Source organism: Patagioenas fasciata, chromosome 22 (assembly GCF_037038585.1).
Source record: "Patagioenas fasciata isolate bPatFas1 chromosome 22, bPatFas1.hap1, whole genome shotgun sequence".
Classification (NCBI taxonomy): domain Eukaryota; kingdom Metazoa; phylum Chordata; class Aves; order Columbiformes; family Columbidae; genus Patagioenas; species Patagioenas fasciata.
Genome location: NC_092541.1, coordinates 5,996,652 through 6,022,891, shown reverse-complemented (window position 1 = coordinate 6,022,891; position 26,240 = coordinate 5,996,652). Strand labels below are relative to the sequence as shown.

Below are 26,240 nucleotides of genomic sequence, written 5' to 3'. Positions count from 1 at the left end.
CCTCCACCAGGGAATTATGCCAAATGAAGAAGATCTCAGAATGACTGAATGCCAAAAGCTTCATAAGCACATTTCAACTGAATGTCAAATGTCTTTGCCTTAGTCATACTTTAATAACTATCATCAATGGCAGGAGAGTTCCACTTCCTGACCCTACTGCACTCAACCTTGCAACGAGCACCAGGTACCTCAGGTCCTTTGCAATGATGATACCATCTCTGTTTGTCCTTGTAGAAGAGGGAGGGATGGCATTTCTCCTGACATGCGAGTGAGGCCTTTGGCCAAAGCGCTGCCAGAGGGCTGCTACTGGCTCTTGGTGTGATCCCTGCTTTGCCTGCCCAACAAAAATGATCTTGGAAAAGTAGATAAAAGGGAAAAGGATCCATGTGTGTTTTAGGGTTTGAACCAAGGGCATTTTTCCCAGAGATTCTGCTTTCATAGTATATCCTGAGCTGGAAGGCACCCACAATGATCATCAAGCCAAATTCCTATCCCTGTGTATGCAACCCCACAGTTCACACCTTTTGTCTGAGGCCATTATTTAGTCTCTTCTCGAATACTGTCAGGCTTGGTATTGTGAGTTCCTCCCTAGGGAGCCTGTTCCAGTGCTCCACTACTGTCTGGGGGAAGAATCTTTTCCTAATATGTAACTGAAACCTCCCCTGACCCATCTTCCAGCCATTCCCATGGATCCTGCCATTGGTTGTCAGAGAAAAGAACACAGCGTCTGTCCCTCGTCTTCCCCTTACAAGGAAGCTGTAGACCGCCATGAATTCTCCCTTCAGTCTCCTCTTCTCCAGGCCAACAAAACCAAGTCACTTTAGCTGTTTCTCATATGGCTTCACCCCCAAAACCTTCACCAACTTTGTAGCTCTCTTCTGGACACTTTCCAGTAGCTTTAAAACCTTTTTATCCTGTAGTGCCCGGAACTGTCTCTAATACCTCAGGTGAGGCAGAGCGGGACAATCCACTCCCTGCCCAGCTGGCCATGCTGTGCTGGATGTACCCAGGACATGGGTCCCCTTTGGCTGCCAGGGACACTGTTGTCTCATGTTCAACCTGCTGTCAACCAGAACCTCCAGATCCATCTCTGCAGAGCTACTCTCCAGCATCTTGTCCTTCAGTCTGTCTGTACAGCCAGGGTTGCTGTGTCCCGGGTACAAAATCCAGCACTTGCTCTTGTGGAACTTCATGTGGTTGGTAATTGTCCAGTTCTCAAATTTGTCTGTATCACTCTGCAGGGCCTCTCTGCCCTCAAGAGTGTCAACAGCTCCCCCTGATTTTGTGTCATCAACAAACTCAGTAAGCAATCCCTCAAGTCCTGAGTCGAAGTCATTTATAAAGACATGAAAGAGGACTGGCCCTAAGATGGGTCCCTGCAGAACTCCACTAGTGACTGGTCACCAGCCCAGCAGAACCGCGTTTACTAGAACCTTTTGAGACCAGCCCGTCATGCAATTGCTCACCCACTGCATTGTGTGCTTCTCCATCTGTGTGTTGGACACATTGTACAGGAGGATACTGTGAGAGACAATATCAAAGGCTTTACTGTAACCCCAAATGACCACATTAACAGGCTTCCCTTGGTCAACTAAGTGGGAAACCTTGTAGAAACAAATTAAGTTGATCAAGCAGGACTTTCCGCCCAGGAACCCATGCTGGCTGTGACCAGTGACTGCATTGTCATTCAGATGTTCTTCAATAAGTCCCAGAATAACCTTCTCCATAATTTTGCCAGGCACACAGATTCGCAGAATCACAGAATGGATATGTTTGGAAGGAATGTCTGGAGATCATCTAGTACAACCCTCCCATTAAAGCAGTTTCACCTAGAACAGATCACACAGGATTGCATCCAGACAGGTTCTGAATGTCTCCAGAGACGGAGACTTCACAACCTCTCTGGGCAGCCCATTCCAGGGCTCTGGCACCCTCAAAGTAAAGAAGTTCCTCCTTATGTTTAGATAGAACCTCCTGTGTTTCAGTCTGTACCCACTGCCCCTCATCCTATCATTGAGCACGACTGAAAAGAGTCGGGACAATCCTCTTGACACCATCCTGAGATATTTATAAGCACAAATAAGAAACTCAGTCTTCTTTTCTCTAGAATGAACAGAGAGAGCTCTGGACCCCTCATCAACTTTGTGTCCCTCTGCTGGACTCTCTCTGGCAACTCCTTGTCTTTCTTAAACTGGGGAACACAGAACTGGACACATTACTCCAGATGCGGCCTCACCAGGGCAGAGTAGAAGGGGAGGAAACCTTCCCTCAACCTCCTGTTCCAGTGGCAGAGACGAGACACCTGCTGAAATGAGGCTGAGCCTTTTGCTGCCTCCCCAGGGAGAATAGGGGACAGAGGGCCCATGGATGCCCCATGCTGGGAGCTGCCTCAAGTGCACTTCTCTTGGTCTGCATGTGGGGCGGTTTATTGGCATATCAATAGGAGAAAGAAAAGGTCCAGCACCTCTTAAAAACACCTGCCATGACTGAAGTATAAGAGGGAAACAGCAAAACGGAAGTAGTAATACGGTGTCCCCTCAAGACAAGACAAACCCTATTACTGCCAGGGAGGACAGGTGTACTACTTGTGATCAAGATGAACAAATCACTAGCATGTCAATGCAACGGCTCTTGTGTGTGCTGCTTGCACTTTGCCAAACAGTGGAGCTTTCCATGCACTGGCAAGAAGAAGAAACTACCTTGACTTAGTATGAGAATATTGAAGACGATGTGTGCATAAATGGTGTCTGGAATGGACAGAAAATGTTACATCACAGGATCTTCCCCTGCAGATCCCTGAGGACACAGGGGAAGCAGCGCTGCCAGGGCACAGCTCAGCGCCCCATCCCACAAGCTCAGCCTTGCACAGACACATCCCCTCCCTCCCCGGGGTTCTTGCACAGCCAAGGAAGCTCCCTGCACCAGGGTGTCTTGCACAGCACAGAGGTACAAGGCACTGTCAGACACCTCGACTTCCTCCACCTGCAGGACGCTGTATTTCCCCGTGGTGTTCAGAGTTGTGCTGAAACGGTCGCTGCGCTTGTGGCCAGATCCTGTGTGATATGAGACCAGCTGGGGAGCTTGGCCTTTCCTCTGCTGGTACCAGAGCAAGCCTTGAAAGTTGGGTGTCTGGTATGTGCAGGTAGTTTGGAAGGTGTCTCTCTGCTTCACTGTGACTTGTCCTTCTTGCTGGGTGATGGTGACCTGCCCCATGGTGCCTGGAAGAAAGTGAAGGTCAGGAACTCTGCAGGGAAGGGCTCTGGAAAGCAAACTAGGAATGGATGCCAAACTCTGCTAGAGAAGTCTCCTTGTCCCTTGGCCTGCAGGAGAATCCTGATGTGTGGGGACAGCAAGGTGCAGAATAGTTCTGGGCAGGCGAGTAGAGCTGGACTCTGAGGAGAGCTGTGCTGTGTCCCTGGTCCTGTTCCTACTGCCCAGAGGACCAGGGAACAACCTGTCACGCCTGACCTTCATGTGCTAGGACCAGCACCCCCCCAGCGGATTGAGAGGCCTGCAGAGACAAAAAAGATTCATCCTGATTCCGAATTACTGTCATTTCTTGGGCTCCTGACCCAACACACAGCTGAGCTAAATTCTGGAAAGAAGGGATCCTGCCTGTGTCAATAACTAGGAGGAAACTGGAGGTCATGACAGACATGTACCAGCCCAGAGGTAGAATGGGACACCTTGGTAATGTCAATGGGATGAGAGCTTTAAAGTCCATGTAACTGCTTTGACAGGATCTGCTGTTAATAATTGGGATTGTGAAGGGAGAAATGTGGGAGTGCAGAGAGAGCTGAGATCTCCTATGGTGACAGCATGTAGGTCAGAAAAGAGAGGCAGAGAGTGATTGATAAAATAGGAGAGAACAGGGAAAGAAGTGATCAGAGGCATCTCCCCCTCTCCTCTCCTCTCCTCTCCTCTCCTCTCCTCTCCTCTCCTCTCCTCTCCTCTCCTCTCCTCTCCTCTCCTCTCCTCTCCTCTCCTCTCCTCTCCTCTCCTCTCCTCTCCTCTCCTCTCCTCTCCTCTCCTCTCCTCTCCTTCTAACACTAAGAGAATCTTTAGAGAACTGGTGCAAAAACACAAATGTGAGGTGACATTACCTTGTGTTTTCCCTTTAATCATGAGTAGTTCTCTGCATGATCCTGATGAGGTTGGTGGGAGTTTCCTTGGGAGAAGAAGAAGAAGGATGAATTTACAGAAAGCAAAGACCTACCCAGCAGTTGCCCCAGGAAGGCAGTGAGGACCAGGTACCCAAGGTGCATGCCGAGAACAGCCTGCTTGTTTCTTGAGTGAGAGAGTCAGAAAAGCACCTCCCAGCCCCAAGATACCAGAGCTGCCGGAAACCACTCTGGGGGGGACCAAATGTAGAAGTGGGGAAGAGAAGAGATCTATACTTCCTGTGCCTGAAAGTCTCATTCGGGGTTTCTCCCTCCTCCACCAAGAACATCTGTGGCTCATTCAGCATTTCTCAACAATTCCAAAATGAGATGTCCTGGTAACTGAGGGAATGCCATGATGGGGAGGGGCTGTTCCTGGTCTGCTTGCAGTGAAGTCCTCATCTCCTGTCCTCATAGATGATGTGCTGGACCTCGTCATGTTCTCAAATGAGGTTCCTAGAGATGTGGAGGGTCTCCAGGCTGACATAACCTTTCCCTTTCCTTCTTAAGAAAGGATTTAATAAGAAGGCGGGGGGGCTGTAATGGTCAGGCACAGGGGTCACCCCAACAATTGCACTGACCAACTCCTGCTTAGGTGCAGGTACCACCTTTTATTCCTACCCCTGTCTATTGTCTCCTCTTGATCCTCCCCAGTCTCCTCTTTCCCCCCACCTTTGACTCTTCCCCTCCACATGCCTTAAGAAGTGTTGTCTAGTCCCACAGGACTCTGCTCAAACATGCAAATCCTCCTGTTCTTCTTGTCACTTCCTGTCACTTCCAAAGCTCAGCCTGTCCCACTACAAAGCTACACCTGCAGTTTCCCAATGGCCCATCAATTAGAGGCTGCAGAGCTCTGGTCTCCCTCCTTGTCTCCCTTATCACCTACTGAGAGATCGGTGTCATTGTGTGCTTTGTTTATCACTTTCCCTTTTCTTTGCTCTTCCCTTTGAAAAGAAAAGGGATTTGATCTGCCAGCCTTAGTGAACCAGTGGCTCTCACCTTCCACTTGTCCTTACAGTGGCCTCTGCTGGAGTTCTTCAGGCAAGAAAGTTCTTTAAGAAGCTGAAAGTCTCCTGTGCCCAGAGGAAATTGAGTTTCTTGAGTCGGCTCTGGGGAGAAACTCCATGTTGAGTTCAGTCTCTGAAATGTCTCCCTGCAAGACCTGTAGCAATGTTGTCGTGGTATTCACTTCTCAGAATGATTGAGAAACTACAAGCATAAAAGAAAAGGCAAAGCTTGGCCAAAGGAGCACTCATTTTCAGATGTATGGCAGGTGTAAAGAAGCACCTGGGTCACTTGAAATGTGTGGAATGAGATAATCTGTGCCCATAGATTCCAACCTGTTGGGGTTTTTTTGTTTGTTTGTTTGGTTGGTTGGTTGTTTTTTCAACAAGGTAAAAACACAGGAGAAGTCATGTCTCATACCAAGAGTCTTCTTCTCCAACAGTGGTCGTTGGTGCATGCTGAGGGAAGAGGAAGAGCTGGACAAGCAGCTGGGATACTGCTCCTGAATACTCGCTGCTGTGTCCCGCTCAGTTTCAGCAGCTCTGTGTTGTTCCTGTGTCTGCTGTGGCAATGGACCCTCATGGCAAGGAAGGCCAACAGCAGCCTGGGCTGCAGTAGGAAAAGAGTCAATCAGCAGGACAAAGGACCTGATCCTCCCTACTCAGTACTGCTGAGTGCTCACTCCACTTCTGCACTCCTCAATACAAGAAAGATACTGGAGTGAGACCAGCAAAATGGTGTGGGGACTGAAGCATCTTTCCTATGAGAATATGTTGAGAGGGCTGACAGTGTACAGCCTGGGGAAGAGACAGCTCAGGGGGAACACTGGCAATGTGTGTAAATAGCTGACAGGAGGGAATGAAGAGGAGAGTCTTTTCCATCAGGTGTGCTTGGAACTGCCCATCTTTGCCATGAGGAGGCTCTGTGGAGAGATCAACTACAGCTTTTTGCCCCTCCTGGGGAGCACAACCAGCCCCCAGCACGGGACAACTGTCCATGGGCAACTCCTCCTGTCATTCGGAAGGCTCAGAAGGAAGGATCAGCACGTAGACTCAGTGGTCTGAATCCATGTGGGGGTGCGGTTGGTGTAATGTCAATATCGTTGCCGGTGCTCGGGCGGGGGAGCCGCCCTGGGGGCGGAGGGGCCGCCCTGGGGGCGGAGGGGCCGCCCTGGGGGCGGAGGGGCCGCCCTGGGGGCGGAGGGGCCGCCCTGGGGGCGGAGGGGGCCAGGCGGCTCCTGCGGGCGGAGCGGCAGCGCCCCCTGGCGGGTCGACCAGGACTGTCCCCCTGTCCCCGCCCCCGCCTCACCCACCCGACCCCGCCCGCGGCGGTTCGTGCCCGGCCGCAGCCCCGGCTCCTCTCCCCGTGTCTCCCACGGCGCAGTAATACACCGCCGCGTCCCCGCGCCGGGGCCAGGAGAGCCACAGGGCGCTGGACCGGCGGTCTGCCGCCACCGACAGCCAACCCGGCGGCTCCGACAGCGCTTTGGAGCCTTTAATACCCCACACGAGGAGTTCGGGACCTCGGTCCGGGAGGAGACGGTACCAGAAGATGTAATCATTGGTCTGTATGTTGGGGTGTGAGCAGTTGATGCTGATTTCGGTGTCCTCGGAGGTCTCTGCCGACGGCTCCTGCTGCACCTGGGCTCTTCCCGAAGCCACTGCCGAGGAGAAAAAGAAGGAAAACATCCTCAAATCCTCAAAATTCCTCAAAACCTCAAAGCCCTGGTTGCTGCTTCCGGGAACAAATCCCACAGGAGCACTGAGGAACAAACAGAGATGATGAGAAGGGGTTCTAGAAGATGTGCACACATGAGTAATGGAAGTGTCCATAGTATTTGGTGGAGATAAGAATGCATGAACGATAGGTGGAAGGGTGGAATCATTTAGAAAAGAAGTGGGATAAAAGACTGATAAACACAAAGTAGCAAGGGGAAAGAATGACTGCATGAGTTATAGGGAAAGACACAGAGGCAAGAAAGGAAACAGGGAGAACTAGAAAAAAATTAGAGCGATGAGTTTTCTAGAAGGAATGTGGGACGTAGGGGAGGGTGGTTTGGGGGCAAAAGTCTGTGAAGAAGCCAGAGGGGACGACAGCTTCGAGGGACCTGCGGGGGCCACCCCAGGCTCAGGCCCGTCCCCCACCCAGCCCCGCCAGCCCCGCGCACCCAGGAGCATCGCGGCCAGTCCCGCCAGCCCTGCGCCCCGGCACCGCCGCATCCCGCCGCTCCGCCGCCCGCGCCTCGCTGCCCCCCCGCAGCTCCGGTTCTCTGCTCCGACCCTCCTCCTCTTCTCCTCTCCACCGCAAGCTCCGCCTTGGGGCTGAGTCCTGCGCCTGCGCCGCTCGGGATCTCGCCCGAGTTCACAGGGCTCCGGGGCTCTGCACGGCCACAGCTTCGGCTCCTGGACCAGCTTCCCAGAGCTGTCTCCGAGCTCAGGGGCTGGAAACAGCAGCCACTGATTTCCTGCGGTTGGCAGTGAGGAGGCTGAGAGCCTCCCTTCAGCTGCCTCTGTGTACTTCCAGCACTATGACTGAAAGTTGGTTTGTGGCAGAGGGTGTGTGGGGACACATGTGCTCATGGCCGTGCAGGTGTCAGTGTGCGTAGTTGAGGAGGAGAATTACGGAGTCAGAATGTAGGTAAGAAGGGACCTTCAGAAGTCATCTAGGTCACTCCTCTGCTCAGCACAGATCCCATTAGATCCTGTTGCTCAAGGTCACATTCAGTCCATTCTTTAGCATCTCAGAGGATGGAAATTGCACCAAGTCTGTCTCCTGGGCACTTACACGGGCCATGTGCATCTTCTTGTGTTCCTCTGTACAAGCAGTTACAGAAGGCAAGAAATTATTCTAGACATCTCTTGTCCAAGATGAAGACACCCATTTCTCTCAGTGTCTCCTTGCATGTCATGTTCATCAGCTGCCTAACATGTACAGTGGCCTTGTTGAACTCACTTCCATATGTTGATACCCTTCCTTGACCAGGGAGCCCAGTCTGGCAGCAGTACTCCACATATGATCTCATATGGGCCAGATGGAAAGGGTCGTGTTCTTGTACCTCCTGGCAAAACATTAACACAGCTCAGGACGCAGCTGGTCCTTTTGCTGCTAGGGCACACTGCTGTCTGATAGTCAGATGGATCAGCCTTGAAACCTCACATCCTTTTCTGTGGATCTGCTTCCCAGGCAGCCAGTTCTAGCCTACATGACTCCATGAACTAGCTGGTTACTCCCCCACATGCCAAACCTTGCCCTTGCTGTTTTTGGCATCCATGAGTTTCCAGTCAGCCCACTTCTTCAGACTGTTCAGGTCCTTTGACCAGGAGCCATGTCCAACCGTTATGACCCATTCCCCTTGCTGGGTGTTATCCACAGAGTCTCTGGGAGTTCCCCGCTTCCCATGACTCATGGGATTCATTAAAACATCAAACAGTATTGGTTCTACTACTGGATCCCTACTATTACACCCCACCAGTAAGTGTTGGGCAGCTGAGCTTTGCACTGTGGTCATAACCATCTGAGCCTGTTAGTCCAGGCAATTTTCTCCACACCTTATCATCCTTTCACTGCACCCATTCATCTCATACTTGGTCATGAAAGAAGTAAGAGAGAAACTGCCAAAGGTCTTGCTAAGCTCCAGGTACAGATATCCCTGCCCTTTCCATGTCCACAGTGCCTGTTACCTCATGAGAAAGCAATGGGTTTGGCCCATTGTCCTCAGCTCAAAGCAGCTTCATGGAGAGGGCAAATCAGCCCTGGCTGAGCTCTCCCAGCAGAGCTCCTGGCATTGATTTCACTGAGGTCACTGAAGGGAAGGCAGAAAGCCCTCAACTGAGCTGCAGCTGACAAACAGTCAGGAGTGGAGGCTTCAGAAAAGTGCTTGCTGGGAACAGACCTTGTTAGAAAGAGGGACAACAACTGTGTTTTGGGGATGTTTTCTTGAATTTCATGTTCCTTCCCTTCCATGTGCAGTTCCTGGACACTAAGACTGAAACTGTAATGCAAGATGTAATGGTCAGTGTGATCTGAAGTCCAAAGCATCCACCTGTTCTTTGGCTTTCCCAGTGGAAGCTACGCAGTCTGTCTTTCTACTCACAGCACAGCAGCATCAGACTCCATGTTCCCTTCAGTCAGTAGCTCTCTGATTGAAGGCCATAATTCTTGTCTGACATAGGACCTGATCAATCTACTGCACATTGGCATTGACTTGTGCATGAAATTGGGCTCTATGCCATCTCAGACACATTCTAGAGTGCATTGGAAGGAGGTCCCCTCAGGGATGGCCAGCACACGGTCAACAGGATTCCTCAGCCTTCCTCCTTGCCCACAAAGCAAACCCCTCGTATTGAACTCTCTAGTGCTGGGGAGAACAGCTGTTTCCTGGCCTGGAGATGCAGGGAGGGGAGACTGCCAGCCATGATGAGACAAATCCAATGTTGTTACACGGAGTGAAACCAAGGATTCAAACTGGACTGAAATCATTCTTGTTATGAGCTGGAAACAACAGCAGGGAAGCAAGAGGTTTGGACAGGCAGGAGAAGGAGGGCTCAGGAGACAGGGGCTGCATTTCTCTTCCCTGGGCAGATCTCTGGCAGGCTGCTGCAAACATCACTCAGCTGCACTGGGGCTCCTTTAGGCCCTGGGAACCTCCTGCTCTGTGGTGCTCATGGACAGAGCAGTAGAGAGTGTCTCTGCAGTGAACCGCACGTTTTGTTGTGATGACTGACAGACAAGGACATCCATACTTAGACTCATGCACACCAGTGTGCAATTATACACAAATGTCCATCTGCACAAACTTGGCTGCTTGCAAGTATACACAGGAAAAGAACACAGATAGCAACACCATGAACCATCACATTAAGAGAAGTTCGTGTACTCTGCTGATGACTCCTGGGGCAGCGTTAGGCAGGATGGTGTCAAATTCAAGCAACACAATGCTCACAAAAACCATCAGGGTGAGCTGAGAAGTTAAGGAAAGATGAGGACTTGTGACATCCTCATGCATGGGAGCACAAGGGCATGCAGTCGATTATGGCTTCAGCTTCTTCCTGAGACTGGTACATCAAAGAACAGAGAGTGACCCAGAATGACATCATTTGCCTTCTCTTAGACCCATGCAGCACCTGAACTGAGTCTTCTGTCTGCACTGCTGCATTCCTGCCTGAGAAATCCAGGGACCTTTAATCCCAGAGATCAAACAAAGCCTTCATTGGAGGATGAGCATGGCACAAACCTGGAAATGAAAAGGCAGCAGTGTTGGAAGCTAAAGCACAGCCCACATGTTTGCATTCAAGATGAGCTTGTCCAAAAATTGTTACCTCTACCAAGGGTACCTCTGGTCCTGTGGCAATGAAGGGCAGGTATAAAAGGCAGCCCGAGTCCCTGCTCTCATCCATTTCTCTTGCCTTCTTCCTCTTGGGAACCAGGTAAGTATGAAGTCCCTTCTGATTCTCTTCCAACTTGACATCTGTTACTGATGGACATCTCTGCTCATATTGGCTGTGTCCTTTCCTCAGCTTTGCATCTCCTTATCATGGGAGATGGAAGGGGTGAGAAGTTCTGCTTAGAGAGAGGCTGGGAGGTGGCAGAGGGGCGTTTTGGTTTTTCACTAAGAGAGAGCTGCCCTGTGCTGTGAGGCTCCTTGTAGGGCAGTGAAGGTTGTGCACCGCCTGGCATGTCTTCCAGCTCCCCACTCAGTAGTGGCCTTGGCTGCTTTTTGAGAGGGTAACCAGGCTACTTCTTATCTACTTTTATGCTCTGCTTTCTCCCTGCTCTCTCTTCCAGGTGAACCTCCGGTCTCAAGACATGTCCTGCTATGACCAGTGCCTGCCCTGCCAGCCCTGTGGCCCGACCCCGCTGGCCAACAGCTGCAATGAGCCCTGTGTCAGGCAGTGCCAGGACTCCAGAGTTGTCATCGAGCCCTCCCCTGTGGTGGTGACCCTGCCTGGCCCCATCCTCAGCTCCTTCCCACAGAACACTGTTGTGGGCTCCTCCACCTCTGCTGCTGTTGGCAGCATCCTCAGCTGTGATGGAGTGCCCATCAACTCTGGCTGCTGTGACCTCTCTGGCATTTCCGGCCGCTACTTTGGCAGAAGGTACCTGCGCTGATAAAGAATCTGGGAAGGGCCCAGGGAGACACCTTGAGGAACTCATAACATGGTGCTGGACAAAGGACTGAGATACTGGCTGTGTTTTCAGTAGAGCTGAATGGCTTTACCTTTTTTACCTTTTTCTTTGTTTCCTTTGGTTCCTCTTGGCCACAAGGTTCCCCCAGGTCCAGCCTGCTGGGGATCAGCTGTCTTCTCTCCCTCTATGGGGCAGGCAGATGAACATCATGCACAAACTTCTTAATGACCATGGACTGCAGACTTGTGGATTCCTCTGGGGATTCCTGCACTGCTGTCCTCCACTTGCAGTGACTTTGTTTCTCTCTTTTATGCATTAAAGTTCTGCTACATTGAATTCTGGCCTCTATGTGGTCCTTCCCTGTGTGGAAACTCCCCAATCTGCCAAAGAAGCAGCGTGATACTCTGGAGTGGAAGGGGGTGAGGGCACAAGGGGATCCTTCTCTATTTTTTTCTACCGTACAGGTTGAAAGATGGAAATCTGTACACTCATGTCCTTCATGCAAAAGGGAATTAAGGCTCATGAAGCATATCTCTGATGCCAAAAGCTTCACAAGGGCATTTCACTTGCATGTCTGAAATCTTTCCCCCCTAGTTGTTCTCTTAATATCTGTCTTTAAAAGCAGAAGAGTTGCACTTCCTAACCTTATTGCACTAAATCTTGCAACAACTGCAAGGTACTTCAGGTCCTTCACATTGATGGTACCATCTGTAATTGTCCTTGATGAAGAGGGAGGAATGACAGTATCCTGACAGACGAGCAAGCCCTTCTGCAAAGCACTGCTAGAGTGCTGCCACTGGCTCTTAGCATGACCCCCGGCTTGACTGTGCAACTGAGGAGATCTTGAAACGGTGGGAAAGGAATACAGGATCCATGCAGGTTTTCCACTTCAAGTTGTGGTCCTTGTTGCCTGAGGTTGTTTTATTTAATGGTGATTTAAATTACCCTGTGGCTCTGCTTTGCAGAATGCAGGCACTGAGCTGTCTCACTCTGTGCTTCTGATTTCATTGCTGTGGCCTGTTTCTGTGGCCCGTATTTGTTCACCTACATGGAAGCTGCCTTGAACCAGGCAGAGCAGTGGCCATTCTTTACAGCGTTCTTAATCCCCTGCCCAACCCCTTGATGTAGACCCCAAGAAACAAGGATGTGAAAGCTGCTCTGAGCAGGTCCGAGAGCTGATATTTGTCCTCATGATGAAAACAACTGTCAGGGTGCCATCACCCTCAGCCAGAGATCCCCGAACATCAAGGAGTTAATGATCCATATGACAGATTACTGTGGAGGCTTTGTCCTCTGCTGTGCTGTGCTATATGCAGAGTTTGCCCTTCAGGGCAATGTTGCACTGCACAGATCCCTCGACCAGAGGCAAAATTGATCCAATCCATTGTAACTGATGAGCCTGGAGGCAGCTCCTGCTCCGTGCCTGTGGTTACATTCTCTGGGTGTCCTTGCCTGTGTCTAAAATGTAGTAAGAAGTTCTCATGCGAACACTTTTCCTGTTTCATAGCAGAAATTATGAATAGAGATATTTTATTTTATAAAAATCTTCTAAAGGCTTGATGGACCAAAAATCACACTTCCATGAGCAGGATCCATGTGTTGTGGTGTGCCCTGATTGGAGCTGCCTGTTTGACAGCACATATTATAGCTTGGGACTCCTGGCATCTGAAGGATATAGAATCATCTCTACTGCCTTCTCTTTCTTCATAGCTGTGCTGATTTGACTGAAAATACGTTAATTTTCTCCATGCAGTTAGAAACCTTTCTTTTTCATAGTTAGTACAGTCATTATTTGGACTTGATTTGAGAACAAGAGATAACAACCCCAGCACAGAGTTAACATTTTTAATTGCTCTTGTCTGAGAGCCAAGGACATTCTGAGTGCTCTGCCCACAGGTGTGAGGCATCGAGGAAGGCGGGCATAGATGGGACAGAGCTTGACTGACATCCAAACTGATCAATAAGAGTATTCCATCCCATTAACATCATGCTTCATATTTAAGGAGAGTCAGGGAATCTAAACAAAGCAGCAGCTCCTGGTGCAAAACACTTGGTGTAGTCAGCAGGTCCCAGTGGGAAATGCCTTTGTAGAGAAAGGATAGTGAAGATGAGACCAAATGCCTGGCTGGCCCCACACACAGGCATGGAGGGCTGTCATAGGACACTTGGCCAGGGGGTTTTCCTGGTGAATTGAGAAAGTGAGGAGGAATTAGCTGAATGTCCCAGCCCACCTGAAGAATGAACTTATTTCAGGAAACACAGGGTAGAACAAAGAAAAAATAAGGAAAACTCATGCTATGTTAATGCTGTTACAATTGTGTTTATAGTGAACATGGGGATGTTTGGAGCTGAAGCAGCAGCCCTGTGTGAGATGCAGACTCAGCACCTCAGAGGGGTCTGGGCACAAAATGGTGAGGAGGAGCCATGGGGCAGGGGGTGCACAGAGTGGCATCCTCCCTTCCCTGCAAACAAGCCCAGGGAAGGGTTGTCCCCTCTTCAGCATGGGGAGAGGGACAGGTACAGGCACAGGTGGAAATAAACATGATCCTTATGTTCTGCTTGTAACCCTGTGGGCCCAACACCATAAACAACAAGTTATGGCTCTGCTGGGTACCAGGGCAGAAGTAACCCTAATTCATGGAAATCTGCCCCATTACCCCAAGAATAAAATGATGAGTATCTACAAAGTCAGGGTGAGGGAAAGGTGAAAAAATTGTCTCAGAAAGTCTTTCTAACCTTGCAGCCAGGAAGGTACCAGCTGCTTACAGCTTGGGATGGGCTCCAAGAACACTCTGATATGTCACAGGCCACGATCCATTGGCAGGAAAGATTTAATATCCAGTTGTGGAAAATATTCCTTTATATCTGCTCAGATTGCAGTGGGGACGATTGTGCCTGTAGGTTTCTGGGTTTTGGGGATGTGTGTCCCCATGGGGCTGTGGCTGCACCCCACAGTGTCACCCTGCTGCCACATTGCAGAGGACCATCCTTGTGCTCTGAGGAGGATGTTCTTGAGGGGCATCCAGCTCTCCTGGTGCCCTCTGCGCTACAGGACCATTTCCCATTGCACCCTGCCAAGCAGGTAGGTCCCAGACAAGACTGACATGGGCTCTTCTGCAGTCCAGGGCAGTAGTCGTCCTGTTTGTCTTGGTCAGTGCTCTCAGGATCTTGAGCTCCACAGCCTTTTGGCCAGTGCAGGCAAGGCTGCCCTTGAACTGTACATCATCCAACTGTTGTTCTTCATTTGTGAGTACCATGTCCAACACAGCCTCTCCCCTGTTCCATTCATGGATTGCCTGCATCAAAAATTTGCCCTCCATACACCCCATCCATGTCCTACTTTGCTCGTGCCCCTCCATTTTTGTCCTGCAGCAGAGAATGAGGTCATAAAAGCTTCTCGCAGGCTTCTGCACCCCTGCACCTTGCTGGTGTGGGCACTGCCTGACCAAGGCTCGGTCTGGGTCATCCTCACTCCTGCCTCCCTGCTCTTGCTTTCTTGGCTTAGCCTACCCAGTTATACCTGAAATTTAGAAGCTCAGGAGCTCCTACTATGGGTTCAGGTCACTGGCTGCCTGGTGTCTCCTTCCTGGGGACTGGGGCATACAGCTTCCAAGGGGACACATTAAGGAAAGAGAACTGTGAAGTTCATTCCTGATCAAGCAGACACAGGACACTTGCTATCACAAGTACCAGTTCATTACACAATATGAGCAGAAGGAACTGACCAGCTCCCACTAGAAAACAGAATGTCTACATAGATTCCTTGGGGTGATGATGACAGAATCACAGAATGGCTGGGGTTGCAGGGATTGTCTACTCCAACCCACCTGCTAAAGCATGGTCACCAGAGCAGATCACACAGGATTGTGTCCAAGCGGGTTTTGAATATCTCCAGAGAAAGAGACTCAACAGCCTCTCAGGGCAGATTGTTTCAGGGCTCTGGCACCCTCAAAGTAAAGAAGTTTCTCCTCATGTTTATATAGAACCTCCTGTGTTTCAGTTGGTGTCCATTGCCTCTCATCATTGAACACCACCTAAAAGAGTCTGGCCCAATCATCTTGACACCCAGGCTTGAGATACTTGTAAGTATGAATAAGATCCCCTCTCAGCCTTGTTTTCTCCAGGCTGAACAGACACAGCTCTTACAGTCTCTCCTCATAAGAAAGATGCTCCAGCTCCCTCATCATCTTTGTGTCCCTCCGCTGGACTATCTCCAGTAATTCCTTGTCCTTCTTAAACCTGGGAAATCAGAACTGGACACATTAGTCCAGGTGTGGATCCATCAGGGCAGAGTAGAGGGGGAGGAAACCTTCCCTCAACCTCCTGTTCCAGTGGCAGAGACGAGACACCTGCTGAAATGAGGCTGAGCCTTTTGCTGCCTCCCCAGGGAGAACAGGGGAATGAAGACCCATGGATGTCTCATGCTTAAGAAATGCAGCAAATTCAGCTTACTAAGTAACATGAAGCAGGGAGAGTATAAAAAATAACACAAGTGTATACTTCTAGATGATTCATTATATTTAGTGTGCATTTACTTCAGGTAAATGATTAATCAGAAATTTAAACTGTGACCATCCACTGACCTGTGAGCAGTAAGGCCTTTGCTGTACAGCCAACTTATTTAGCAGAGAGAGCTCAAAGTGGGCTCACTCAGGCTGTCATATTTGTAGAATAAGGTGGTTGACTCCTGGACAAATTGCAGACAGTGGGAAAGGTCTGTATGAGGTTCGTGCACCCACCATTTGTCAGTGTTCGTTTGCTATTCTGCTTCCTTGTGGGTTTCCTAAAAGGAGTTATTGGCCTGGCTGCAGCTCAGGCCTCTACCTCCTCTGGAGCCTGGGCCAAAATGCTGCTGGTTTGGCTGGGCGGGGGCTGGTGTGAATCTGTCACAAGAGGGGAAAGAAAAGTTACATCACCTCTTAACATCAACTGCAATGGCTGAAGATCAAGAGGGGAATATTACAATGGAACCAGTTTTAAGGTTTTTCCATCTCAAGACAAGACTAAATCAGGTATTCTTACAGAGGACAGATGTTCCTGTGGTTATGAGCAGATGAACAAATTGTTAATATGTCAATACAAATGTTCATGTGTGTGCTGCTTGCACTTCACCAGAAACTGGAGCTTCCCATGCATTGACAAGGAGAGGATACTGTCTTCGCCTACTGTGATATGAGAATATTGAATATCATGTGTGCATAAATGATGACAGAAAACACGACATCACAGGATCTTCCCCTGCAGATCCCTGGGGGCACAGGGGAAGCAGCACCGCCAGGGCACAGCTCAGGGCCCTATCCCACAAGCTCAGTCTTGCACAGACACATCCCCTCCCTCCCTGGGATTCTTGCACAGCCAAGAAAGCTCCCTGCACCAGGGTGTCTTGCACAGCACAGAGGTACAAGGCACTGTCAGACACCTCGACTTCCTCCACCTGCAGGACGCTGTATTTCCCCGTGGTGTTCAGAGTTGTGCTGAAACGGTCGCTGCGCTTGTGGCCAGATCCTGTGTGATATGAGACCAGCTGGGGAGCTTGGCCTTTCCTCTGCTGGTACCAGAGCAAGCCATAAAAGTTGGGTGTCTGGTATGTGCAGGTTGTTTGGAAGGTGTCTCTCTGCTTCACTGTGACTTGTCCTTCTTGCTGGGTGACAGTGACCTGCCCCATGGTGCCTGGAAGAAAGTGAAGGTCAGGAACTCTGCAGGGAAGGGCTCTGGGAAGCAAATCAAGAATGGATGGAAAACCCTGCTGAAGCAGACTCCTTGTCCCTTACCCTACAGGAAAATCCTTATGCCTGGGGAAAGGGAGGTGGACAGTAGTTCTGGGCAGGAGGCTGGAGCTCACAGGCAAGTGTGGATTCTGAGGAGAGCTGTTCTGTGTCCCTGCTCCCACTGCCCAGAGGACCAGGGAACAGCCTGTCATGCCTGACCTTCATGGTTAGGTACCAGCACCCCTGCAGCAGGCAGAGCCATCCATGGAGCTATAGAAAAAAAAAATTATCGTTCTTCTCCGTACTTCTCCTCTTAGAGGGCTCCTGACCCCCTGAGTGTATAAAATGCTGAGCCTGAAATAAGGGAACCCTGGCTGTGACAACAACAAAAAGGAGAAAACTGGGAGCCATGGCTGATGTGCCAGCCAGGAGGCAGAATGGAAACCCTATTAATGTCCATCTCATGGGAGCTTTATAGTCCTTGGGGCGGCTTTGACAAGATCTGCTAATTTCTGTTGAAAATGGAGAAATGTGAGAGTGTAGAGACAGCTGAGATCTCCCATGAAGACAGCATGTGGATCAGAGAAGAGTGACAGAGAGAGATGGATTGAAGGCAACAGAAAAGCAGGAGAAGAGGTCTGAGATCTCTCCCCTTTTGAACAGTAAAAACACCTTGAGAGAGCCAATGTAAAACCACAAATGTGAGCTAATGCGTCCCAATGTTTTCCTATAATTCAAGATTATTTTCCCATATGGACCTGATACGGCTGGTGAGGGTTTCCACAGGAGAAGAAAGAATGTGTTGAGGAAAACCCAGGACTTACCCAGCAGTTGCCCCAGAAAGGCAGTGAGGACGAGATACCCGAGGTGCATACTGAGAGCAGCCTGCCTGTTGAGTGAGAGTCAGAAAAGCACCTCCCAGCCCCGAGATACCAGAGCTACCGGAAACCACTCTGGTGGGGGAGCAAATGTAGAAGTGGGGAAGACAACTGATCTGTTCTTCCTGTGCCTCAAATGCTCCTTCTGGGTTTCTCCCTCCTCCAGCAGCACCACCTGTGGCTCCCTCAGCCAAAGGCTTTGTCAGCATTTCCACAATGAGGGGTCCTGGGCACTCTGAGAGCCCCAGTCCTGGGAAGGGGCTGTTCCCAGTCAGCTCACAGCGGAATTCTCAAAGCCCCAACTGGAATCGCCTGCAATTCCGCACAAACACTTCTGAGTCATTTAGGAGATCAGAGGTTTCTTTCCCCGTGGAGGTTTCACATCTTCCTCTGGGATCCTCAGCTTTCTGGCAGCACTGTTATTTCCTTTGGGAACAGAAGTCTCTTCTGTTTCTCTCTCTTCTCCCCTTTCTTTCCTCAGCTACCTGGGAACAACACCTCTCCCCCAAATCCTCCAAACCAGGAGATTATTTTGCTGTGGAGTTGCCCAGGGGTTCTGGCCGTGTCCTGTTTCTGCTGGGAAAATCCACAGTGTGAGAGAGGAACCTGGCTCTAGTGGGGTTGCTGGGTTCCACAACCCAGAGGTGACAAGGACAATGTACTCCTAGTCTAGGGAAAAGGGTGAGGGGTCATCAGGGAACAGGGTGAGGGACCAGTAGGTCACCCCCGATTCCCAGGGAGCACATGGGGCACCCATTGGAGTGCTGCACTGTGAGGGCTGGGAATGGGGTAGCCTTGCACCCCAGAGCTGAAAGGGCATGTGAAGGGGTGGGGGTACTGCAGGTGGGGACCCCTACTCCCATTCACTTTCCAAATGATACCAGGCACCAGTAATGGCAGAGCTAACAAACTGCTCATTATCGTTAAGTTAACCTGACCTGAGCAGGCATAGGCCTGTGTTGTGCTGAGCTGTATAGATCACCTGACGAATTTGGCAATGTTGCCACAAACACATCCTTGTGTTGATCTGGGATTGATGCACTGGTCTTTCATATAAATGTCCTTTCACTCAACACTAGAAATTAGGAGTGGTGTATTTCTAAGAATGTCCCATGAAAACTGAAAAGATGACAGTACCAGCAAATCTCTGCATGGCTGGGATTTGCACTATGTGCTAAAACCCAATTTGAGCTCCACATTATGCTCCATAACTCAGGGATCCCACAATTGAAAGGGCGTCACATCACCTGTGCCATCTCCTTTTACACTCTTGTTTTATCTCCAGTATTTTAATTAACATTCTGTGGAGTCAGAGTCTCATTCTAACTGAGATCCATCTCCACCCATGCTCCACCTTTATCATTAAAAAATCACAGTTCCAAGTTTCTAGGAGGAGCTTTCCCTGTTCCCAACCAGGTCCATTGCCTTTTGTGACGTGCTCAAGCAGAGTTTGGCTCCATCTGGCCCCTCATCCTGCAGTCAAGTGTTAGAAGCACCAAAAATCTTTCTCTTCTCAGCTTCTCTTTGGGATACTGAAGAAGGCAAGCTCTCCAAGGATGGAGACTCCATAACCACTCTGGACATCCTGTGCCAGAGCTCACTCACCCTCACAGTGAAACAGTGTTTCCTGGTGTCCAGACAGAGTCTCCACTGTTTCCCTTTGTGCCAAGTGCCTCTTGTCCTGTCACTGGACACCATGGGGAAGACCCTGGCTTTGTGTTCTTCACAACCTCCCTTCAGATATTTGTAGACACTGATGAGATCTCCCTGAGATTTCTCTGTGCTGAGCAGTCCCAGGCTTCTTGGTCTATCACCATGTCAGGGATGCTTCAGTCTCTTCATCATTTCAGTGTCCCTTTATTGGACTGTCTCCATGATGCCTGGCTCATACATTTCCATAGTGCAAACACACACCCCCTCACCCTCTGGAGTCACCAGCACAGCCGCATTCCTGCACCCCTCAAATATCGCCATGGGCCCTCAGCCCATCTCATAGTCCTGCCCGGAGCCAGGGCCCTCTGACCCAGCACCTGGGGCTCCCCCTTCTCCCTGGCATGGCCAGTCTGATGTTCACTGACAAAGAGATGCACACAATCACCCACTCGTCTCACAGTTATTTCCACACTCTTGGATCCCTCAAACATTACCACAGCTTCGTAGCATCAGTCTATTGAGCAGTCATGTGCTGGCCTTGGGCCACCTTACCCACCGCTGGCTTTGGCTTTAGATACAACTTTTCCTCCTGCTCACTGGGCAAGCAAGTTTGCAATATGGCAAAAAATTCCACAAACACACGTGAGCATCAACTTAAATTCAGAAAGAACACCAAAAACCACTGAGATCCCTCCAATGACTTCTCACACATGCATGTGTGATGTTGTCCCTCCAGTTGCTGACACAGAGACTGACAGGCCCTGTGAGCAGAGGTCTCTTCACCAGCTGCTGGCTGGAGGCCTTGCTGCACACAGCACAGTCCATCCAGTTACTGGCACCCAGTTCTCTCTTTCACACTACTCTCCCAAACTACTGGCACTCAAACAGGGGACGTTACACAGAAGGATGGTTAAGAAAGGATTTAATAACAAAGCCGGGGAGCTGTAGTGGTCAGGCACAGGGATCATCCCAACAAATGCACTGAGCAGTGCTGCCTCACGTGCAGGTACCGCCTTCTATTTTCTTCCTCCTGTCTGTTCAGTCCCCATGTTCCTCCCCAGTCTTCTCTTTCCTCCTCCTTTGACCCTTCCCCTACACATGCCTTCAGAAGTGTTCTCTAGTCCTGCACAACCCCCTCAAACATCCAGAATCCTCATGTTCCTCTTGTCACTTCCTGTCACTTACAAAGCTCAGCCTGTCCCACTTGAAATCTACACCTGCAGTTTCCCAATGGCCCATCAATTAGAGGCTGCAGAGCTCTGGTCTCCTTCCTTGCATCCCTTATCACTTACTGAGAAACTGGTGTCATTGTAGGCTTTGTTAATCGCTTTCCCTTTTCCTTGTTCTTCCCTTTGAAAGGAAAAGGGACTTGATCAGCCAGCCTTCCCTAAGGCTGGTTCACTAACCAGCTGCTCTCACATTCCACACGCCCTCACAGGGGCCTCTGCTGAATTTGCTCAGGTGAGTGAGTTCCTCAAAATGCTGAAAGTTTCCTGTTTCTGGAGTAAATAAGATCCCAGAAAGACACATCCCAGAAGTACAGCCACCAGCAGTTTTCTGTTGGGCAGGGAACCCACGGGGACACAGGGACTCCCCCCCAGCCCCCAGGAACGCACTGGTCAGTCCCTAAGCTGGAGGAGACACATGAAGAGCAGGGAGACAATTCAAGGTGTTCAACAGAAACTCTTGTCCAGTGCCTGGCTGACGGGTCTTGCTCACATGTTGAGGCTTTCACTGATCCCCAGATGCAGGGCTAGGAGGACACTTTATCTCTTTAAGGATTTTATTTTGGAAAGGAGGTAAAACCACATCTCCTACCTAGAGTCCTCTTTTCCAACAGTGGTCACTGGTGCATGCTGAGGGAAGAGCTGGACAAGCAGCTGGGATGCTTCTCCTGAATACTCACTGCTGTGTCCCGCTCAGTTTCAGCAGCTCTGAGGTGTTCCTGTGTCTGCTGTGGCAATGGACCCTCATGGCAAGGAAGGCCAACAGCAGCCTGGGCTGCAGTAGGAAGGGCATCTCCAGCAGAACAAGGGACCTGATCCTTCCTCTCTAGTCAGCGCTGGTGAGGCCAACTCTGGAGCTCTGGCTCCAGTTCTGGACCTCCTGATGGAAAAAAGATACTGGAGCAAGACCAGCAAAATGGTGCAGGGACTGGAGCATCTTAACTATGAGGATACGCTGAGAAGGCTGACAGTGTTCAGCTTGGGGAAGAGAGGATTCAGGGGGTATCTTGGAATGTGTGTACAGAGCTGATGGGAGGGAATGAACAAGAGAGTCTTCCCAGTTGGACGTCCTCGGGACTTCCCGCTTCTGCCGTGAAAAGGCCCTATGGAGAGATCAACTACAGCTTTTTGCTCCTCCTGGAGATCACACCAAGTCCAGCCACCCCCCAGCAAGGGAGAACCGTCCATGGTGAACTTCTCCTGCCATCCAGAAGGGTGAGAATACCATCATATAGACTCATCAATGTTTCTGAATACAGCAGTATCAGACCTCATTATGGGATGCAGTGGAAAAGCATTTGGTGATTTTGCAAGCCTGGAGATGTTTAGGGGAAGGAGCTGAGACCAGGAAAGGTAGTTTGGCCTGGAGCAAGTGTGGGAAGACAGAAGGAGGCAGTGAGAAGAGGGGTCAATACCATGTGAGCATGTGACAGATCTGTGTGCTGGACTGGCCATGTCTGTTGCTCTGCCTTATTTGTCCCGGAAACACAGTTAGGAAGTCCAACTGTGACAGGGAGCAGGGCTGATCCTTCACTCTGTGCCTCTGCAGGCTCTGCCTATGGGCTGTGAACAGCTCTGTCAGCTACTCGAGCCACACAGAGGCCCTGGGGACTGGCTGGAGCCCACAGTCTCTTCCCAGAGGCCTCCTGCCAGCTCTCACTCACCTCAGACCTCCAGCCGCTCAGGGCAACTTAGCCGATGTCTTTCTGTCTCACTCTTCAAGTAGAAACCTGGCATCACCTGGGGCTGTGGTCAGTGGGACCAGTGCAAGCCTTGTGCTGTCTCCTGGGCCTCAACTGCCAAGCTTCTGACTCCTGACACACAAGCTCCTGGTCTCAATAATGAGCCACTGTGGGGAGTGTTTGAAAGTGCCTGTGACCTTGACATCCGCTGTTTCTGGTTGGTGTGGAACTTGAACTCCTAACTCCATGCAATGACTTTGTAACACTAACAGGAAATTTTTGAAATCTCCCTGAAAGTGTGGTAGCTGAAGGACACAGTTTTAAATTGCATATCTGAGCTTTAACAAAGTAGCAAAAATTAAACCCCTTCTGGTTGTTGTTTTCCAAGTCAAATTTTGCATTAGCACTTTAGCAGGGGAGTCCCTGTGTTCACAGAGCAGAGGAAAGCACCTGCTCAGTGATCCCTTGACTGTGCTGGTGGGGAAAACCAAAATCCCAAGAAGAGGCTTCCGTGGTAGCATTGGACGGGCATTGCAGCAGGAGCAAGGGCTGTGCATTAGTCTGTGGGCAGGAGGATCTTTGCTGCTCGCCTCCCTATGCAGAGCAGAAAGTCGCTGCTCCTCGATGGAAGCCAGCGGGGTCAGTGGCTGCAATCGCTTCTTGCCGGGCACCACCGGCCACCGCCACTGCTTCGATCGCGATTCCACCCTGCTGTGACGGGGTATTTCTGTCTCCGTCCCGCGGAGGGTGGCGACGGAAATGTCAATGGCGATGCCGATGTTGATGCTGAAGCCGGTGCCGGTGCCGCTCGGGCGACGGAACCGCCCCGGGGCCGGGCGGGACAAGGCGGCACCGGCGGGCAGAGCGGCAGCGCCCCCTGGAGGATCCGACAGGGCTGCTTCACCCGCTCCCCCCCAACCCCACCCGACCCCGCCCTCGGCGGTTCGTGCCCGGCCGCAGCCCCGGCTCCTCTCCCCGTGTCTCCCACGGCGCAGTAATACACCGCCGCGTCCCCGCGCCGGGGCCGGGAGAGCCACAGGGCGCTGGACCGGCGGTCTGCCGCCACCGACAGCCGGCCCGGCGGGTCCGACAGCGCTTTGGAGCCTTTAATACCCCTCACGAGGAGTTCGGGACCTCGGTCCGGGAGGAGACGGTACCAGAAAATGTAATCACTGCTCTGTATGTTGGGGTGTGAGCAGTTGATGCTGATTTCGGTGCCCTCGATGGTCTCTGCCGACGGCTCCTGCTGCACCTGGGCTCTTCCCGAAGCCACTGCCGAGGAGAAAAAGAAGAAAAAAAAAGTCCTCAAACCCTCAAAATTCCTCAAAACCTCAAAGCCCTGGTTACTGCTTCCGGGAACAAATTCCACAGAAGCACTGAGGAACAAAAAGGGATGATGAGAAGGGGTTCTAGAAGATGTGCACACACGAATAATGAAAGTGTCCATAGTATTTGGTGGAGAGATGAATGCATGAACGACAGGTGGAAGGGTGAAATCATTTAGAAAAAGAAGTGGGATAAAAGACTGATACACACCAAGTAGCAAGGGGAAAGAATGACTGCATGAGTTACAGGGAAAGACACAGAGGCAAGAAAGGAATGAGTTTTCTAGAGGAAATTTGGGACAGAGTGAGTGTGGTTTGGGGGCAGAAGTCTGTGAGGAAGCCAGAGGCGCCGACAGCTTCGAGGGACCTGCGGAGGCGACCCCAGGCTCAGCCCCGTCCCCCACCCAGCCCCACCAGCCCCGCGCACCCAGGAGCACCGCGGCCAGTCCCGCCAGCCCTGCTCCCCGGCACCGCCGCATCCCGCCGCTCCGCTGCCCGCGCCTCGCTGACCCCCTCCAGCCCCCGCTTTCTGCTCCAGCCGCGTCGCCTGCTCCTCCTCCTCCTCCTCCTCTTCCTCTTTCTCCTCTCTCATCTGTCCTCTCTCTTCTCTCCTCTCCCCTTCGCCGCCAGCTCCACCCCCAGGCTGAGTCCTGTGCCGGCGCCGCTCGGAGTCTCTCCCGGGCTCACAGGGCTCCGGGGCTCTGCACCGCCACAACTTTGGCTCCGGGGAAATGGACTCGTCTCTTCCTCCAGCAAGACGAAGCTCGCACAGCGCCAGCTGCTGTCTAGGGAACAGCAGGGCCTTGAACCAGGACATGGACCAGCTTCCCAGAGCTGTCTGCGAGCTCAGGGGCTGGAAACAACGGCTGCTGATTTCCTGCAGTTGACAGTGAGGGGGCTGAGAGCCTCCATTCAGCTGCCTCTGTGTAGTCCCAGCACAATGACTGAAAATTGTGTTGTGGCAGAGGGGTGTGGGGACACATGTGCCCATGGCCGTGCAGGTGTCAGTGTGAGTAGGTGAGGTGGGGAATTAGGGAGTCAGTATGTAGTTAAGAAGAGACCTTCAGAAGTCATCCAGGTCACTCCTCTGCTTAGAACAGATCCCATTAGATTCTGTTGCTCAAAGTCACATTCAGTCCATTGTTTAGCACCTCAGAGGATGGAAATTGCACCAAGTCTGTCTCCTGGGTGCTTACACGGGCCATGTGCATCTTCTTGTGTTCCTCTGTACAAGCAGTTATAGAAGGCAAGAAATTCTTCCTAGACATCTCTTGTCCAAGATGAAGACACCCATTTCTCTCAGTGTCTCCTTGCATGTCATGTTCATCAGCTGCCTAACATGTACATGTTCAACAGCCTTGTTGAACTCACTTCCATATGTTGATACCCTTCCTTGACCAGGGAGCCCCAGTCTGGCAGCAGTACTCCACATATGATCTCAAATGGGCCAGATGGAAAGGGTCGTTTTCTTGTACCTCCTGGCAAAACATTAACACAGCTCGGGACGCAGCTGGTCCTTTTGCTGCTAGGGCACACTGCTGTCTGATAGTCAGATGGCTCAGCCTTGAAACCTCACATCCTTTTCCGTGGATCTGCTTCCCAGGCAGCCAGTTCTAGCCTACATGACTCCATGAACTAGCTGGTTACTCCCCCACATGCAAAACCTTGCCCTTGCTGTTTTTGGCATCCATGAGTTTCCAGTCAGCCCACTTCTTCAGACTGTTCAGGTTCTTTGACCAGGAGCCATGTCCAACCGTTATGGCCCATTCCCCTTGCTGGGTGTTATCCACAGAGTCTCTGGGAGTTCCCCGCTTCCCATGACTCATGGGATTAATTAAAACATCAAACAGTATTGGTTCTACTACTGGATCCCTACTACTACACCCCACCAATAAGTGTTGGGCAGCTGAGCTTTGCACTGTGGTCGTAACCATCTGAGCCTGTTAGTCCAGGCAATTTTCTCCGCCTGGCATGTCTTCCAGCTCCCGACTCAGTAGTGGCCTTGGCTGCTTTTTGAGAGGGTAACCAGACTACTTCTTATCTGCTTTTATCCTATGCTTTCTCCCTGCCTTCTCTCCCAGGTGAACTTCCAGTCTCAAGACATGTCCTGCTATGACCAGTGCCTGCCCTGCCAGCCCTGTGGCCCGACCCCACTGGCCAACAGCTGCAATGAGCCCTGTCTCAGGCAGTGCCAGAACTCCACCGTTGTCATTGAGCCCTCCCCTGTGGTGGTGACCCTGCCTGGCCCCATCCTCAGCTCCTTCCCACAGAACACCGTTGTGGGCTCCTCCACCTCTGCTGCTGTTGGCAGAATCCTCAGCTGTGATGGAGTGCCCATCAACTCTGGGTGCTGTGACCTCTCTGGCATTTCCAGCCGCTACTTTGGCAGAAGGTACCTGCGCTGATAAAGAATCTGGGAAGGGCCCAGGGAAACACCTTGAGGAACTCAAAACATGGTGCTGGGCAAAGGACTGAGA

The 26,240-nt window shown here is 51.1% G+C and overlaps 1 long non-coding RNA gene and 1 gene segment (V, D, J or C); both read right to left on the bottom strand.

Annotated features, from left to right (window-relative positions):
• Positions 1–3,461: 3,461 nt before the first annotated feature.
• On the bottom strand, positions 3,462–5,601 carry LOC139829651 (uncharacterized). Its single transcript, XR_011742206.1, has 3 exons — positions 5,160–5,601; positions 4,104–4,168; positions 3,462–3,511 (listed from the first exon to the last, which is right to left on the bottom strand). It is a non-coding gene; the product is annotated as an uncharacterized lncRNA (long non-coding RNA).
• A 657-nt stretch (positions 5,602–6,258) lies between these two features.
• LOC139829638 (T cell receptor alpha variable 4-like) lies at positions 6,259–7,384 on the bottom strand. The segment is given in 3 exon segments: positions 6,259–6,355; positions 6,474–6,825; positions 7,333–7,384. Coding segments are annotated over 3 exon segments (501 nt in total).
• Positions 7,385–26,240: the final 18,856 nt, after the last annotated feature.